Source organism: Mus pahari, chromosome 16 (genome assembly GCF_900095145.1).
Source record: "Mus pahari chromosome 16, PAHARI_EIJ_v1.1, whole genome shotgun sequence".
NCBI classification, from domain to species: Eukaryota; Metazoa; Chordata; class Mammalia; order Rodentia; family Muridae; genus Mus; species Mus pahari.
The window spans coordinates 48,399,353-48,417,643 of NC_034605.1; the positions used below are offsets into that span (position 1 = coordinate 48,399,353).

Here is an 18,291-nt window from a genome sequence, read left to right on the forward strand (position 1 = left end):
CTTAGTGGCTCATGTCTTTAATCCCAGTACTCACTCAGGAGGCAGCACTAGGGAGGCAGAGGCAGGCCTCTTGTGAGTTCGAGGCCGGCCTGGTCCACATAGTTAGTTCCAAGACAGCAAGAGCTACAGAGTGAAACCGCCTCCTAAACAAAACGAAACAAAACAAAACAAAATGCCTGGTCTCCTAACCTTCTCCTTTGGTCACCCTTATGTGTAAGATCAGGGTACACCCTGGGGAATGGGAGACTTTGTGCAAGTCTAATCCACACCCATTTCGCAGCTCAGCCCAGGCCAGAGCTCTCTAGGGTGCTGCATGGCAAAATCCAGGCTCACAGCTAGGCTCAAGCAGAAGGAGTAGGCGCTTAGGCAGAGGGAACTGGGCCCGGGGCGGGGCTCAGCTCAGAGACCGGGGGATGTGGGCGGGACCTGGAAGCCGGGGGCGGGGCGTTCCCTTGGGGCGCCTGGCGTGGAGGGGAACGGTGTTGGGGGCTCCCGGCGCGCAAGCATAAGAACACGGCGTGCGCACCGGGATCACGGAGCACCAGTCTGCGCACAGCCACCCGGGCGCCGCTGTACGCACGCGCCCCGCAGCTCCCGGCTGACGCCAGCCTTCGCACCGCCTCCGCCGCAGGAAGCTACCGCGCACCGCTAGCACCATGCCTCGCATAGACGCGGACCTTAAACTCGACTTCAAGGATGTTCTGCTGCGACCTAAGCGGAGCAGCCTCAAGAGCAGATCCGAGGTGGGGCCGCTGGCATACCGCCTTCGGGTTGGCAAGGGGGAAGTGGGTGCAAAGGGAGGCATAGGGTGCCTTATCTGTGTCCGAGGCAGAGGCGTCACACCCTCTCCTCCCCCTGAGAAAGGGGGAAGGCCAGTCGGTTTTCTCTTATACCTGGATTGTCTCTAGTTAGGGTCAGTGACAAGGGGGACTAGTCCTCGGGTCTGGAATTATAAATGCGTCCGCCTACCGGTGATGGACTTGGGGAAGTTCACACAGACACAGAGGAGCTAAGATCAACCAACCGAGTGTCCAGTGACTTTAAAAGGAATGGTCTCAGGAGAGGCGCTCTGGGGAGGAGAGGAAACAGTGAGGCTAGGATGAAAGGAAGGGAAATGCAACTGCAGATTCTTGGAATTTGGAGCAGCGTCTCTTGGCGCTGGGACCTGCCTCTGCTGATTTAGCATCAGGTCCCGTGTGGTGTCTGCGAACCGGGCGGAAAAGCCGGGCGCTCCCGGCAGGCACTTTAGTTCTCCCCCCCCCCCCTTTTTTTTTTCTTTCTTGAGTTTAAATGGTCTTGCAGGAGCTGAGCTTGGGGACCTGTTTCTTAGTGGCACTCTGCGGTACTGGACAGCCTGCAGTTCCAACCCAGAGTAATACAAGCGGGCGGCGCTGGGGTGAGGGTCATTTGGGCCGTTTGGAAGTTAGTTGTACCATGATAAGATGAACGCCTGGGAACAGGTGGAGACGGAGACAGCCGAGGTCAGACCTTGAAGGATAGTTTTCTAGAAAGGCGGAGCTCACTGGTGAAGTTGTTCCTGAACCGTGACTTGGCTCTGTGGGGGGAGTTCAGGAGGAAGCTCCTGAAAGGACACGGGGGAAGCTAAGCCAGCCTGCCCGCCCCATCCCTTTTGCTCAGCAAACAAGACCATAAATAAATCCCCTCCGCAAACAACTCGCTTCGGTGCCCAGGCCGGACTGCAGTGCCTGCAGCTGCCAGCTGAGGGTTGGTATGAATTAGGACTGCCTTCTGGGCTAGCCAATGAGAGAGTAGAACTTTCCCTAAGCTGGGGCATTGGCAGCTTGGAGGCAGAACTGGACCAGGCAGGACTTGGTGGGGGAGGGGGTGGGGGTAGTGATGGACCCTTATCCATCCACATTAGATGCCACTGGGCCTGTTGGTCATTCTGTGCCTTCAGATGCTAAAAAACCAGGGCAAACCCATGGAACAAAAATAAACACTAGAGAACCCCCCCTGGAGTGTTGAATAGAAACTGGGAGCCAGTAAGTCCTAAACCGAGGTCAGGATGAAGTGTTTGCGTTCTAGGCTGACTAATAATTTGGTGGCTTCAGTGTTTGTCTGTTTTTTTTTTTAATGTTTGTTTAAAATTTATTTAGACGTGAGCCACTTATTTATAAACACATACACGCTTATCCATACATGGCAAGGGTCTATGCATTTTCTGAACTAGCAAAGCTCTTGAGAAGGGACAGTGTTAATATTTATGTGAACAGTATGATGTCATGCAACTCCTGGTTCGGGGCTGATGGCCACTCTTAAGGTCCCAGCCTGGGTTGAATCTTGGCATCTGTGTATACCTGTCACAGTGAGAATTGGTGCCCTGTTTTATATTGTAGCTTTTGTGAGAGAACTACCTGGAGTGGCTCTTCCAATTTTCTGTGGTCTAGCCTCCTGGGGCTGGCCACTCCTGCCTGGTGGATGAGCTCCCATAATGCCACTTGCTTGCCTGGCGCTGCAGAAGGGACTGCCTTGGCCTCTCTACCTTTCCAGCTCAGTGTTTCTCGTGCTATCAGGCAGACACAGCCAGGGGCTTGAAGTGAGTTCACCCAGGTAGAAATAATATGTAGAAGTGAATTGGAACCACTGCGGTAGATAGGCGGCGATTAACATCTCAACAGCTTTGAGGGGGAGGCACAGGAGAAAATGGATACCAACTAGAACAGAGTCTGGCAGGGGTGCGTTTTACCCATGCAGCAGTTTGTTCAGAACCAGACCTGATTCATCAGCCTACAGGAAATGAAGTTTGTTCCAGAGGCAGGGGGGCAGGGAGAGTCGGTGCAACTAGGCAATGCATTTATGGAGGAGCAGGCTAGCTAAGTCTCTAGCTCAGGGTACCAAAGATGGACGTGCCACAGGATTTGTTGACTGAGTTAAGAATTTTGGATTTCTGAGACATGAGAGGCTTCCAACATTCCATGGGACCCAGTACTGGCTTTAACAACCCTAACCCAGTTCTTAAGTAAGAATTTCTGCTTGTGTGAACATATTCATGTATATTTTATATGCGCACACGTGTGTGCGCAGATGCACTAGTGGTGACCAAAGGTCAGCCTCTGGTGTTATCCCTCAGACACTCAGGCACTGTCCCCCTCTTAAAAGATTATTATGATGTCATTTTTGATGCGGGGATATTTGCTGGCCCACCGAACTTGTGGAGTAGTCTAGTCTGGCTTGCCAGCAAGCTCTAGGGAGCTCTGCCTGTTTCTACCTCCCCAACCCTGAGGATTATAAGTGTGCCTCTATACCCAGCTGTTTAACTTGGGTTTTGGGGAATCAAACTCAGATTCTCATGTTTGTATGGCGAACGCTTTAGTGACAGAGCCGTCTCCTAGGCCCACAAGAGTTTGTTTGTTTATTTGCTTGGTTTTTTTTTTTTTTTTAACTTTTAACGTGTGATTGGAGAATATGCACTGTAGAGAACCATCTGCTTGTCCTACGACAGGGCAAATGCAAATGCCCTTCCATCTGCTTACAACCCTATCAAGATTGTTGGACCATTGAAGAGAGAGAGAGCTAGCAATCCCCATCCCCAGGCTGACCCACAGGGGACAGAGAACAGGACAGAGTGGAGAGAATCTACAGTCAAAGGGGGCTCCATTAGTCTCAGTTCTGATCATGGGTATTTTCTTACCTTGACATCGTGTCTGAGCCCGAGCCGAAGCCAGCAGTTACAGAGGGGGTGGCTCTACTGTCAGGCATGGCTGTTTCCTGGTTAGGCAGGGTGGTGGTCTCTGATCGAGTTGTGTCTATGGCATAGGTTTCTTTTGAGAGCTGTTTGTGAGTCCGTCAGCACCTTCCACAAACGTCTCCAGGTCTTGGTGGCTGCTTTTGACCCTCTTCAACATGTAAATGCCCAAATCTAGCCCCTAACTTTAGCCCTGTAACTTCAACTTTGTTCTTTGGTGTTCGTGTGTCCAAGTGTTTCCCCTTTTGATAAGAACATCGATAAGGGTTTCTCTAAACCCTAGGTGGCCTCAACTTAACTTGGCCACTATTCTCAAATAAGGTTCCATTTCACAGGTACTGGGGTTAAGAGTTCAGTACCATTTGGGGGAGCCACAGTTTAACCTGTAACAGCCTATATAAACTTGGTTTTGTGGTGTTAGAAGGCCTGCCCAGATTTGTTCTTCATCACGAGTGCCTTGGAATCCCGAGGGAGACACTCCAAAATACAGTTTCCAACACGGAAGCTTTGACCGATGCAGCTTGGGGGAGGTCTTGACATGTCTAAGGAGATCATCACTGTGTGAACCATGGGCTCTGGCTCTAGACGCCCTTTGCGATGAGGGACTGCGTGGCTCACTGTGGTGCTGAGCTGTGCACACACATTTCAGAAGCACAAGAACCAGTGGAGAAGCTTCCTGGGCTCACGTCAGCATCCAGAAAGGCCTGTTCCAGGGAGTCAAGATACTGGAATTCCCTTCCCAAGTGCCTGCAATCTGATCCTGAGGCCTTTGGGGTCCATTTCCCAGACTGTTCCCCCCCAAAAGGCCAACCAGGCTTCTGGGGCATCCTCTCTCACACCAGAGTCAAGTGGCAGCTGTTTACGATGGTATTGGTGACAGTCCAGGGAGCTTAACGTGCGTGTGTGCTCGTGCACGCGCACATACACACACACACACACACACACACACACTCAACCTTGACAATGAACCCTTCGCTTCCTATCTCTGCAAGGCAGATTCCTGGCACTGGAGGTATGGGGTTCAGCAGTGAAACCTGTGTTTAGCAGACACTAAGCATGGCCTCACTCGGCCTTAAGGATTTGGGAAGGAACTGTGGGTGGGTGGGTGGGTGGGTGTTCCCGGTACTGTCCCGTATCGGTGATTTTTCTGTCATGTCCACGCGTGATTGTTTTGTTAGGATAGTGTAGCACATTTCCTGTAGTGACTCCTTAAGCTTAGCTTGACCTGTTCATTACATGCAAGTGCCCATAAATGTGGCAGTGTGTACTTTATTAGACCTGCAGAGTGCTGGGTAGTGATCAGACTGACTCACTGAAGAGGACAGAAGTTATTTTAGGGGGTGATGGGGGGCAGTTTGCGACTTTCTGAGTGGGTATTTGGGAGTGCTGTATCTGGGGGTCATTCAGCAGCTGTGGCAGAGGAAAAGCATGGGAGACTGGGGTAAACTATTTACCTCTGTGTGAACAAGAGGACTGTGTGTGTGTGTGTCTGGGTAGATAAGGTTAGGACAGATAATTTCATTTCTCTTTCTTAGAACTGAATATCGGGAAGAATCTGCCTTCTATCATTTGGGAGGGAAAGGTTTGCTGGCAGAGCCTAGTGTCTGCTAAACACAGGTTTCACTGCTGAACCCCACACCTCCAGTGCCAGGAATCTGCCTTGCAGAGATAGGAAGCGAAGGGTTCATTGTCAAGGTTGAGTGTGTGTGTGTGTGTGTGTGTGCGCGGGCGCATTTGTACGTTTGTGCATGTATACAGGCATGCATGCATGTGTCCTGCAGATAGGTTTTGGTATGCCAAGAAATACTGTGATCTCAGCTGGGGATAAAGAGCAGAGGCTCTTTCCTCTTGTACATGTTAGGCAGAATTACAAGAGAATTTGAGTCCATGAATTCTGTTTTCAGTCTGGGCCCAAGGATGGGAGGGGGGCCGTAGTAGTGCGGAGCTGAGAGGAATGGCCTCCTTCAGACATCCTGCAGGGTGTCAGCAGGAGGAGCTTTACCAACAGAGGAAGTTCAGTTAGGAGTCACCTTCAAGGAGACTCGTGGAATGGCAGCTTCTCACTTCCTCTCTCCACCCACCGTTTAAGGCTAACCGTCTGGACTTGGAGAAGCAAGAGAGAACAGAAAGGCTAAAGGGTCTGGTGTGCTCCGACTTAACTCAGACCCCGTGAAGTGCAAGTTAAAGGAAATGGAAAAGAGAAGCATCCAGAGCGGGCCGGTTGAAGGCAGCGATTGCCTGTGTTCGGGCACCAGGGTGCACATAGGACTAAAGTTCAGACTTCTCCTTGTCAGTTCACCTTGGCCACAGAGTCCAGTGAAAGCAATGAATGATAGTATTTCCAAAAGAGAATCTATTCACATGCAGTGTGCGTGTGTCCACACACATGTACTTACCTGTGTATAGTGTGTGTGTGTGTGTATGCGCACACACAATGTACAGTGGAGGTCAGGGGACAACCTTCAGTATGGAGCCTCAGGGTCCTCCTATCTTTTGTTTGACGCACTAGTGGCTAGCCGGACCACTTCCCGTATCCTTACGGCAAGGATGAAGATAAAAGGCATTCGTGCGCCTGGCTTTCCCGTAGTTCTGGTGGTCCTAATTTACTTTCTTATGCCTGCAAGGCAAGTTCTTTATTGCCATCTCCTCTACCAAGATTCCTCCTGACATGGCTGAGTGATTGGTAATACCAATGGATGAGAGTTAGTGGGAGAGACTAGACTCGGCCAAGAAAGCTGGAGCCAGGAATATACATAGATCCGAAAGGGTCAAGGCTGCCCTATAGAAGCTGTCCGAGGGAAACAGAGTTCTGATCTCTAGTTCCCCTTGTCCTCCAGCGTCTCACTTGGTATCTTCCTTTAGTCAAACCCAGGCAGACATGAATTTGAGAAATGGGTGTGGCAGCTCTGTGATAAGCTTAAGCACAAGTCCGTCCTGGGTCACAGGAGTAATTCTGACTCCGCCAGCTTTTTGGGAGGACCCGGGCAGCTCTGGCACGTGATTCTGCTAAGTCCACAGTCCTGCCTGAGCACCCGACTGGATTCCTGACAGCTCGAAGTCACATGCGTGCTCAGGCTCAAGTTCCAGGAGAGTTGGTGGGCCCTCCCTGCAGCAGCTGTCTGCAAGGCAGAGGAACACACATGTGTCTCTGCAGAAACAGATGGCTGCATTGTACTTCCCCACCGCTCATAATTACAAAGCCACCACCAGAGCCAAAAGGCAAAGGGATTAAGGAGTTGTAGCCCGGTGTTGGGAATGTGTAGTGTGGTTCAAGGTGAACGGGGAGATGGGAAGGACCTGACTGGAGGAGGAAGGAGGGTCACTGTTGTTGAGGGAGAGTGGATGGAGTTCCCTAGAAAAGGGATGGACCGTTCAGTGCTTGGAGTTGGGGGTAGGGGAGTCACTGTGTGTGTGTGTGTGTGTGTGTGTGTGTGTGTGTACGTGCGCGCATGCGCGCGTACGTGTGTGAGATTAGGGCCAGTGTGAGACAGGGTAGGGAGAGAAGGTGGCAGAGGGATTGGGGAGGGGGAGTGATGAAGGGGAGACCTCACATAGATCTTGGGCTTCCTGAAAGAATTTCTAGTGTCTTAGTTGGTTGTGGGGACAGTGGGACAGTTTAAACTTCTGTGTGTGGGTATAGCTTACTACTTGGCTTCCTTGGGGCTGTCCTGACCTGGGAACACTGGGCCTACAGGAGTCTAGGGGCTGAGGGGGTTAGCTTCTCCTTGGTGTCCTTCGCTTCTGCTCTGAACCCTGGGAATTCTGCCTGTGTTACATAAGAGCCAACTCATTTCTTTCCGGTGTTTTTCTTTGGCAACAGGTGGATCTTGAGCGAACCTTTACATTTCGAAACTCGAAGCAAACCTACTCAGGGATTCCCATCATTGTGGCCAACATGGACACTGTGGGGACATTTGAGATGGCTGTGGTGATGTCACAGGTGAGAGCTCAACCACTTTATCCTTTTGGGGAGAATAGGGGTGTCAGGTGCCTGGACTCTCATTCTTTGCTGAGTCTGATGGTTGCAAGGAGCCTATTTTCCCGCTTCTGTAGTCAAAAGGTTTGTCCTGTCTGAACCTCAGGGAGACGGTCTAGATCTGGCTCTGGGTCTTCTGTGAAAACGCCCAGGATAGTTTCAGAAATCAGGCTTTCAAAAAGAAGTTAAGCGACAGGATGAAAGCCATATTGGAGAGGAGCCATCCCTTTATAGTGAAGATGATCAGTTCGCATGTAGTATTTAACACATTGTGTTAAGAGAGTGCTTATTGTTTCTATTGTGTCTCTCAATTCGTATAACTCCATGGGATTGGCTCCTTTTGTGGATGAGGAAACTCAGGCAGACAGAGAATGAGGTGGGACAACTTGCCCCAGGGCTTTCAGTCAAGTAGAGAGGCAAGGACATAAACCCAGAGTGACTCCTGAATGGGCAGGACACATCTCTAAATTGGGCGGGTTCCAAGGCAAATTGAAGGTTTCTTTTGACTCTCGCCTAGAATTCGGGAAAAACTAGAGGAAATGCCAGCTGTAAGTATTTGCTGCCTGACAGACCTGTGTGTCAGGCAGGAGAGTCGTTGTGTTGCCTCTGGAGGATGAGCATGGGAACTTTGTATCTGTTTCTGCTGGTCGTGTCTGCCAAGTGCAAAGCTAAATGCAATTAGTTAGAAAGCTGCTCGCTGTGGGTGGCAGTCTGATCTCAGGAGGCACTGGGAGGCATCATTAGGCTGCCACGAGGAGGGAAAGATTCTCAGATTATGAGCTCAGAAAGTGGAGTTGGGGGAGGGGGAGTCATTCACCTGACTGAGGATTGGCTGTTTGTCACCTCTCAGTCTCTGCCAGAAGAGGGGGGCTGAGGCAAATAAATGAATGGCCAAAGGAATGCCATGTCTTTTTTATCCCCCCTCCTGATCTTTTCCTTGCTTTGTCCTTAATGATTGCTTGTGATGAATTTTTAGTGTGTGCTGTGTGTGGTGTGAGAAAGTTTCTCTGCAGGTCTGTGTGTTAAAGGGTCTTTCTCAGGGTGGTACTTTTCAACAGCAGAGCCTTTAAGAGATGGTGTCTGGCAGGAGGGTCTTTAGGTCATTAAAGGTGTGGCCTTGCAAGGGATTATGGGATCCCAGTGTCTTCCTTTCCTTTATTCCCCAGCTGGGCATATAAGGTGAATAGTTTTGATCTGTTCTGTGCTCTCTTGCCATGGTGGGCTGACATGTCCCGGGTTCCAAGAGCAATGAACTCTTCAATAGACCAAGCCAAAATGAACCTTTCCTCCTTATAAGTTAATTACCTCAGATACTTTGTTATAGTGACAGCAAGCTCACAGTTAAAAGGGGGGAGGGGCTCAAGGAGCAACACAGAGGTAGCCTGGTTTGTCTGCAAACTTGTTATTCACCAAAGAACCTGGAGCTTGCTCTGCCCTTCCCATTTTCGCCGGGCTGTTTCCCAGGAATGCCATGGCCTGCACTGGCACAGATAACCACGTGTGGGTTCGGTGAGGTGTCTACTTTTGGGATCCACAGACAGTGTGGATCTTAGAGTGGGAAGTTGGAGGTGTAGGGGGACTCAGAACTTAGAGGAGAGGCCGAGGAGCAGGGAAGTCTGATGCTGGGCCATTGCTATAAGCAACTGTTAAATTGGTTATCTCTTCCTCTTTTGCTCCACACCCCTTTTCGAGGTAGGGTCTTGTTATATCGTGGCTGGCCTTCACCTGCCGCCAATCCTCCAGCCTCAGCTTCCAACCTACTCAGTGCTGGAGTTTTGGGCACGTGCCCTACCCAGCTTTGCTATATATTTCTTAAATTTCTTAACCCATAGGAATGGGGGTTAAGAAATACTCCTAATGACAGTAATTCTGTTCAAAGTCGTTCTGAGAATCCAATGGCGTTTGCAAGCCATTGATCTGATGGTGAGAAGTCTGGTTCAGTAGCCCCAAACACTCTCTCTTCTTGGCTCTCAGCAAGAAGTATTTAGGCTGTGAATTGGGGAAGCTTTGGATGTAAGGCGATGTTCTATGGTTGGCTGAGCAGAAGCTTGCGTTAGGAGGATCACTCTCCAGGTTTAGGGGATCTTCTACATCTGTGTTCTTGGCCTGCCTTGGCTGTGAGCAAGAGCTAGGTGGGCCTGCTGGGTGGGGTTGCTCCCTTTTTCCTCCTCTTGCCTTTCTGCAGGGCTTCCCAAGACTTGAACGCACATTGTCTGATCAGATCAGAGCAGGGGACCATTTTGTGATTCGTTGCTTCATCGCATACACCTTTGTTTGATTTTGCCTCCCAGGGACGCATTCAGAGCAAACTAGGCATGAAAGGCAGCTGCGGATGCTTTTGTCCGTGGCTTACCCCAGCAGGCCGGAGGAGGTGGGGGAGGGGGCGGGGGCGGGGCGGGGGAAATGGGCTCCCCTAGCTCGCTCCTGACAATCCGGTTTTGTTTCCCAGCATGCCATGTTTACAGCCGTTCACAAGCACTACTCCCTGGATGACTGGAAATGTTTTGCGGAAAACCACCCTGAATGCCTGCAGGTAGGACACGGTTTACAGGACATGGGCTGAGGCGGGGAGGAAAAGTCTGCAGCCATGTCAGAAGCATTTGAATCAGTACCTAGGATGCTAGGGGTCGCTGTCGGGGCTTTGCAGAGGAAACCCCCGACTTGGGCATGGAATTATGGAATTACCCATGAGATCAGCTTCACCTTGGGGAGTACACATCTGTGCCCAGAGCCTAGGGAAAGAGCCTTGCTTCCTGCCAGGGGGTTCCAGGTGAATCCAATCTAACTGCTCTTTCCCGGCTACAGAGAGTGCATCCTAATGATAACAGATTATTTCACTACATTCTACACCTGCTAGGAGAGCTGTCATTAGAATGATGTGAGAATTGTTGAGAGTGTGGAGAAATTGGGATGCTCATATATATAGTGGGGAGGAATGTAGGTGCTGAGGTTGTCTTTCAAACGACCCGAGCATGGTTTAGTGTCAGCCTAACACAAGCTGTGGTCATCTGAGCAATGCCTCCTCTATCAGATCAGGCTGTGGGCAAGTCTCTAGGGCATTTTGTTTTTAGTGATTGCTGAGGGAGAGCCCAGGTCATTGCGGTTGGGACCATCCCTAGGATGGTGGTCCTGGGTTCTTTAAGAAGGCAGCCAGTAAGCAGAGCCTTGCACTGCCTCCAGGTTCCTTCCCTGGATGGAGTTCTGTCCTGATTTCCTTGGGAGCAGACACCAAATCAACCCTTCATTTCCACATTGCTTTGGTGGGGGTGTTTTGTCCCAGCAGTAGTAACCCTGACTGGGACACTCAAGAGAGGAAGCTTGAGTTACCATATGACTAAAAGCTCCATTCTGGGGAGAAATGAAACCATACATTCACCCATGTACTGGGTCATGAGTGCTCATAACGTTTATAACAGCCCAGAAGTAGGAAATGCAGACTAGACAACTCACATGTCTAACTGATGGACCAATAAATGAAATGTATCAATATGATAGGATGCTATCCAACCACAGGGGGAATGAAATACTGACTTCTTATGGTGTGAACAAACCCGGAGAGCATTTTGCTGAGGGAAAGAAAACCAAACACAAGAGCCACAAGCATGGCCTCGTTGACACTAGTTGCCCATGCTGGACACATTGTAGAGATGTGAGACACATGGAGACAGAGTTATCTGGGCGTGGGAAGAAGGAGTTAAAGAGTAATAAATGAGCTTCATCTGGAGCCAGGCCCAGTGCCATAGCCTGTAATCTCAGCAACATCAGAGGCTGAGGCAGGAGGAGCTCAAGTCAAGGGCAGCCTGGGCGACATAGCCGTCTCTCAAATAAAAAAGTACAAGTTTGAGCCGGGCGTGGTGGCGCATGCCTTTGATCCCAGCACTTGGGAGGTAGAGGCAGGCAGATTTCTGAGTTCGAGGCCAGCCTGGTCTACAAAGTGAATTCCAGGTCAGCCAGGGCTATACAGAGAAACCCTGTCTCAAAAAACCAAAAAAAAAAAAAAAAAAAAAAAAAAAAAAAAAAAAGTACAAGTTTGGGATGTGACTCAGGTGGGATTTACCTGGGAGAATTGAAAAGTGAGTGGCACCCTACCTTCAGTACCCAGTGCTATCAGAAAGAAAATAAAAGAGAGAGAAAGAAAGAAGGGGGAAGGGGAGGGGGAGGGAGGGAAGGAGAGGGGGAGGGAAGGGAAAGGGGAGGGAGAGAAAATTTGAATGAATCCTCCTGGGAACCAGGAAAATGTTTTTTAATAATGGTGTAACTAAATAACTTAAAATTGTTGTGTACCTAAGGTAATGTCATAGTTTAAGGTTTCTGTTGCTGTGATGATATGCCGTGACCAAAAGTAACCCAGGGGAGAAAAGGGTTTATTTATTTCTTCTTAAGGCATGTACATTGTATAGTCTGTCATCTAGAGAACTCAGGGCAGGAACTTGAGACAGGCAAGTTCCTGAACTGAACCAGGTGACTGCTTGGGTGACTGCTGCTTATGGGCTTATAGTTTGTTTAACATGCATTCTTATATCACCCGGGACCCCCAGTCCTGGCGGGGGGCACTGCCTGTAGTAAGCTGGGCCCTCTCCCATTAATCAAGAAAATGTACCACAGGCTTGCCCACAGGCCATTCTGGTGGGAGCGCATTCTCAATTGAGATTCCCTCTGCCGAAATGACTGTAGCTTGTGTCAGGTTGACACAAAACTATCCAGTATAAGTGTGTTACACGCTGTGCTGCTGTGTCTCAGTGGCCCTGTTCCCCTAAGTAAATGATATCATAAGCCCTTCCTATAACATGACTGAGCTCTAAGTTCTACTGGTTCTAAGCCAAAGCCAGTGGGGGGGGGGGTCATTTGTAATAAGATAATGATTTTGGATGCTGGCATAGCTGCTGTTGCTTTCGATGTGATTTAAATAGTTAGGTATGGACTTTTACTACAGACAGTTGGCTGAGATAAAAGAATTCTGACTCAATATAAACTCTTTTATCTTGGATATATTGTTCAGAGTATAGATGGCCCTTGCTAGCTGTTGGGGTCTCAGGCTCCTTGCAGATGCCAGAGTCCTTGGTTGCTCAGGCCTTGTAGTAAACCTACATCTAATCTATACATATCCTCTTGTAGATTTAAATCACTTGTATATGACATGTGCTGCTTCACACAATATAAATGCTATGTAGCTAATGATTGCATATACATCATATGCATAAAAATAAAACAGCAAAAATATCCACCTCAACCTAGGTGTTGTTTTTAAAGTACTTACATTTTGTGTGTTTGCCTGCATGTATGTATGTGCATTACATGCATGTCTAATACTCACAGAGGCCAGAGGAAGATGTTGATCCTCTGGAACTGGAGTTACTTAATGGGTGTAAGCATTTGTGTGGGTGCTGGGAACTGTACCTGGGTCTTCTGCCAGAGCAGTAGGCACTTTTAACCACTGAACCATTTCTCTAGCCCCTGGTTTTATTTATTTGTTCATTTTCGGATATGATGTCTTAGTTTTCCTCCTCTGTTTCTGTGCTGAAATTCTTGGGCAAAAGCAACTTAAGGGAGGATTTATTCTGGCTCACAGTCCAAAAGTACAGAGGGTCACGATGGGGAGTCAAGGTGAGACAGCTGGCCACATGTGTTCACAGTCAGGAAGCAGAGAGTCATGCTTGCATTCTACTGCTCTGCTCCTTCTCTCCATTCACATCCACCCCAGCATCCCACCATCCCAGCATCATCCCAGCATATTCCACCATCCATACAACATCCCAGTAGCATCCCAGTATCCCAGAATCATCCTACCATCCTAGCATCCCACCATCCCAGCATCATCCCAGTATCCCAGCATCATCCTAGCATCCCACCATTCCAGCATCATCCCAGTATCCCAGCATCATTCCAGCAGCCAGCATCCCAGCATCATCCCAGTATCCCAGCATCATTCCAGCATCCATCATCCCAGCAGCATCCCAGTATCCCAGCATTATTCCAGCATCCCACCACCTCAGCATCATCCCAGCATCATCCTACCATCCCAGCATCCCACCATCCAAGCATCCCAGCATCATCCAGCATCCCACCACCTCAGCATCCCAGCATCATCCCAGCATCATCCTACTATCCCACCATCCTAGCATCCCAGCATCATCCTAGTATCCCAGCATCATCCTAGTATCCCAGCATCATCCCAGCATCATCCTAGTATCCCAGCATCATCCCAGCATCATCCTAGTATCCCAGCATCATCCCAGCATCCCACCACCTCAGCATCCCAGCATCATCCTACTGTCTCAGTATCCCAGTATTCCTGCATCATCCTAGCATTCCACCATCCCAGCATTCCAGCACCATCCTAGCATCCCACTATCATCCCAGCATCATCCCAGCTTCATCCCAGAATCCCAGTATCACCCCAGAATCATCCCACCATCCCAGCGGCCTGGCAAAGGAATGGTGCTACAGGTCTCCCACCTCAATTCACACAATCAAGGTAATCTCCCAAAGGCATGCCTATGAGGCCTGTCTCCCAGGTCATTCTAGGCTCTCTCAGGTTGATAACACTAACCATCACACAGGTACAGTGTGGTTCAGATGGCTTTGAGCTCAACAGTGAATGACCTTACACATGCTTCCCGCCGAGTCATATCCTAGTCACACATCTCCTTAATCTGTAAACGACTGTCACCCTCACTTGTTATTTCTGGAAACTTCCTATGTTGTCCTTTTGTGAGTTTCCCCATATGACACATCTGTACCAGTAGCTCCACACGCAGCACAAAGTTCTACACAGCAAGCATGAGAAAATGGAGAAGCCAAGGGCAAGGTCTCCTGAGTATTTCAGAATCTGTTTACTGTGAGGTTTTGTTGCTGAGACCCAGGAGGTTCAAGGATGGGTGTTAAGTCAAGGGTAGGGGAAAAAAAAACCCCATGAATTTAGATCATGGAAGGAGCAGGTCTCCTTTACCTTGGTTGCTGTTTGAACAGAGCCTCTGTGTTTGCTCAGGGTAGACCTTGGAGGGCTGCCGGATGGAGGGAGGGTCTTCCTTTGAGTCCTACTATTCATGGCCATTGTCTGTGCTACACCTTGCCACAGCATGTAGCCGTGAGTTCTGGCAGCGGGCAGAATGATCTTGAGAGGATGAGCCGCATCTTGGAAGCTGTGCCTCAGGTGAAGTTCATCTGCCTGGATGTGGCCAATGGGTATTCGGAACATTTTGTGGAATTCGTGAAACTGGTCCGATCCAAATTCCCCGAACACACCATCATGGTAAGTCTGATGGGAGGCACGGTGTGCCGGGGGCGGGGCCTGGGAGGTGTGGCGTACCAGGGCGGGGCCTGGGAGGCATGGTGTGCTGGAGGCGGGGCCTGGGAGGCGTGGTGTGCTGGGGGCGGGGCCTGTCCCCTTCCATAGCTTTTGTTGGAAGAGTAGTTGCAAATCCGCAGGGAAGAGACAGGTGGACACAAGGGAAGATCAGAAGAACTAGCTTTCCTCTAAGACATTAATTCAATCCTGATCGACATCATGGCTGTGGGTCCCTTATTTTTGGTAAATGGCTTCTATTGTCTGTTACCAGGTGTCCCCTGTAAAAGAGGGGGATCTTCATTACCCCACAATAGAGTATATTTATTTTAAGATTGAAAACACATGTCAGGGTTTCAGTTCAACATGTTGCCCTACATCCTACCCAGGCTTATCAGTAGATAGTTGCACCTCAAGGGCTGGACTTGATGATATAATCATTTTATGGGAGTCAATTAATGATGGCAGGTTGGATGAGATGGTGTCATATCTAATACCTTTGTTTGTTGTTTGTTTGCTTTTGTTTTGCTTTGTTTTGTTTTACTTTTCCTTCCTTTTCTGTATTTTTCCAATGACTAGCATCTTTATTTACCTGCTAAAGGCATGTTGAATGCTCACAAGGATGAACTGACTGAAAGGTAGAGTCACAGTTTGGCTTTGGGGGGGGACAAGCCAAACTATTGCATTTGTTCCAGCCCTTTATGGGATGTAGAGAATGGCCAGTTCATGACTCACCCCCTGACACCTCTGTGATGTCAAACCTGTTTGCCTCACATTTCCCTGTCAGGAAGTGGACACTTGTGCATGGTTTCTGCTTGTGGAGTTCAGTTGTCTCTTTAGGGACCTTTCTTTACTAAGTTGCTTTTGGTCTTGTTCATGGTATTTTAACCACAGCAACAGCAACAACAACAAAAATAAGTAATAATTACCTCATGGGAATAAGAAGGGGCCACAGTCAAGGTATTCCTCTTCCAAGACATTCCCTTGTCAACCTACTTTCTTCCATGAGGTCTCACAGAGGTCTTTTATACGTCCTGTTGTACTCTGAACCCATCAATGGATCAATCCATGACCAAGCCCGCTCAGTCAGTCAACAGGTTCTCCAGTGTGGGTGTGAGGAATAAAAAGAAAAAAGACAGACAACATTGTAGCGTGACCCCAGTCAATTCTGAGACTGAAGGCAAATTTAATTTTCCCAATCCCCTTTTTGTGCCATTTTAATTACATGCTAGAATTAAGGGCAAGTAGTACAATAAAGAACTAAGAGGACAATAGTCAAGGAACAAGCAAGACATTACCCATGAAGCCCCACAATCACTCGTGTGATTGCTGTTTCTATGGATGATCCAGATAGCTGAGCCTACTTCTTTGTTCGACCCTAAAACCAGATTCTTACTTCCTTGTCCTTGGCCAATGTCAGGTCCCTGCCTGAAGCCCATTTCCTTGTGCTTGGCCAATGTCAGACTCCTGCCAAGCGGCACCCCAAAAGGCTCTCCACAGATCCATCAGTGAAGTCAGTACCCTCATGATCCAGTCCCCTCTCAGCAGCACTGAGTCAGTCAGCTGAGAATTGAGTCTTCAACACCTGACCCTCCAAGGGGTCCCCTCCACGCCCAGGCCTGTACTTCCTGAGATGGACTCCCTAATGTCAAAGCTGCCGGGAGACTCTATCTCTGTTGAGCCTTTGACTCGGATTCCCGACACGGCTCCTCTGAGGATTTACCCTCCCTGGAGCTAGATCTTCATCTGCTTTCTCTCTGTCCTTCTTGGCCTCTGCTAAGTTAGTAAGCCAGCCAGCGTGTGTGTTTGAGTCTGTGAGCCACTCTAGCCTCGAACCTTGGACATGAAGCCAAGCCAGGCAGGAGCTATGTAGTTTACTGCTCAGGGCTGGTTTCTGATGTGTGAAGCAGTCTGGGACTGAGCTCAGACCTGAGGCATCTGACACTGTGTCCGGGTACCATCTGAACTAAGATAAGTGGTAGGACGTTCTGCTGGGAATTATTTAGTGCTTGGGAAAGCAAATGTGTGTTTGTTGCACATGAGAGTTAAGAGTTTAGCTTGCTTATATGTCCACAAGTACTCCGAGTATCTCAGGGAGAGGCCAGTCCCTTCTCTCGTTCCCAGCATCTTGGGAAAGACTAGGAGCAGTTATTCCACTTTTACTGCAGACACTCTGGTTTGTTCTTAGGTGTGGGGACTTATTACTAATAACACAAAATAATAAAGCCTCCTTTCGGAAGCAAGGCAGCCCTGAAGGTAAAGACCACCCCTTACGTGGCACATTTAGATTTGTTTGTCCGTGATCACCTGCCACTGGGCAGGATCAGTGAGGGGGTACAGTGCCTTCATTTCTACTTGGGAAGGCCTATACCAGGGCATGGTGAAATTGCTGTCCCTTCCTGTGCCCAGCGCCACTCATGAGTACTTAGTTCCACCTGATGTTCCTGTTGCCTCTGTGGTAACTTTCTTTCAGGCCACTTAGAGGGGAGAAAACCTTGGAATTCCAGAACAGAAGCCCCAGGCCCTGACTTGGATGTGGTGGTCTTGAATAGCACTTGACATTAAACTTTTTTTTTTTTTTAAATTCTTTTACTTATTTATTTATTTTTGAGACAGGGTTTCTCTGTGTAGCCCTGGCTGTCCTGGAACTCACTCTGTAGACCAGGCTAGCCTCAAACTCAGAAATCCACCTGCCTCTGCCTCTGCCTCCCAAGTGCTGGGATTAAAGGCATGTGCCACCACTGCCTGGCTTTGACATTTGAAAGGGTCTGCAGGGGTCCACATGGGTCTGGAAGGGTCTGGAGGGTGGGATCTATCTCTCCTGTCTTAGTTGCTTTGGGGACAAGGAGGGTTCACAGCTGAGGGCCTGTTTATTGCTCTCATGGCACAGGTTGCTTACAAAGGATTAATGGGAAATAACATAGGCTTAAGGAGGTGTGGCTCAGTGGTCTTGCTTCACATCTTTGGTAACGTTCTAAATTATGAAAAGTGCATGAACAGGGATGTCTAATGGGTAGTTATAAGTCCTACTCCAGCAACCCTACAGCTCCCCCATCTCCTCCTCCCCCCAACATACACTCCTCACCTCAGGGCTCCTCCCCAGCTCTGGCTACAGTTCCTCTCTAGGCAGCTGTCACCACTTACACATTCCTAAGCAACACAGTTGGAGTTGGCCTGCACCAAGCTCTCTGTGAGTGGTCAGCCTGTCCTTGCAGTGTGCCAGCTTTTGCATTAGAGATCCTCCCTGCTGTTTTGTTAGCTGTGTTTGTGACTGAAGGCCATTGCTGTTTCCCAGGGGTCTTGCTCAGTCTCCCCCCCCCCCCC

The 18,291-nt window shown here is 49.2% G+C and overlaps 1 protein-coding gene across 1 annotated transcript in view; it reads left to right on the plus strand.

The window, feature by feature from the left end:
- The first annotated feature begins 441 nt into the window (after positions 1-441).
- Gmpr (guanosine monophosphate reductase) overlaps positions 442-18,291 on the plus strand; it is a 38,793-nt gene continuing 20,943 nt past the window's right edge. Inside the window, exons 1-4 of the mRNA XM_021215533.1 lie at positions 442-743; positions 7,527-7,646; positions 10,132-10,215; positions 14,761-14,934. Of these exons, the coding sequence (XP_021071192.1) occupies positions 657-743; positions 7,527-7,646; positions 10,132-10,215; positions 14,761-14,934 (465 nt within the window). The 5' untranslated portion in view covers positions 442-656. The remainder of the gene's footprint in view (positions 744-7,526; positions 7,647-10,131; positions 10,216-14,760; positions 14,935-18,291) is intronic.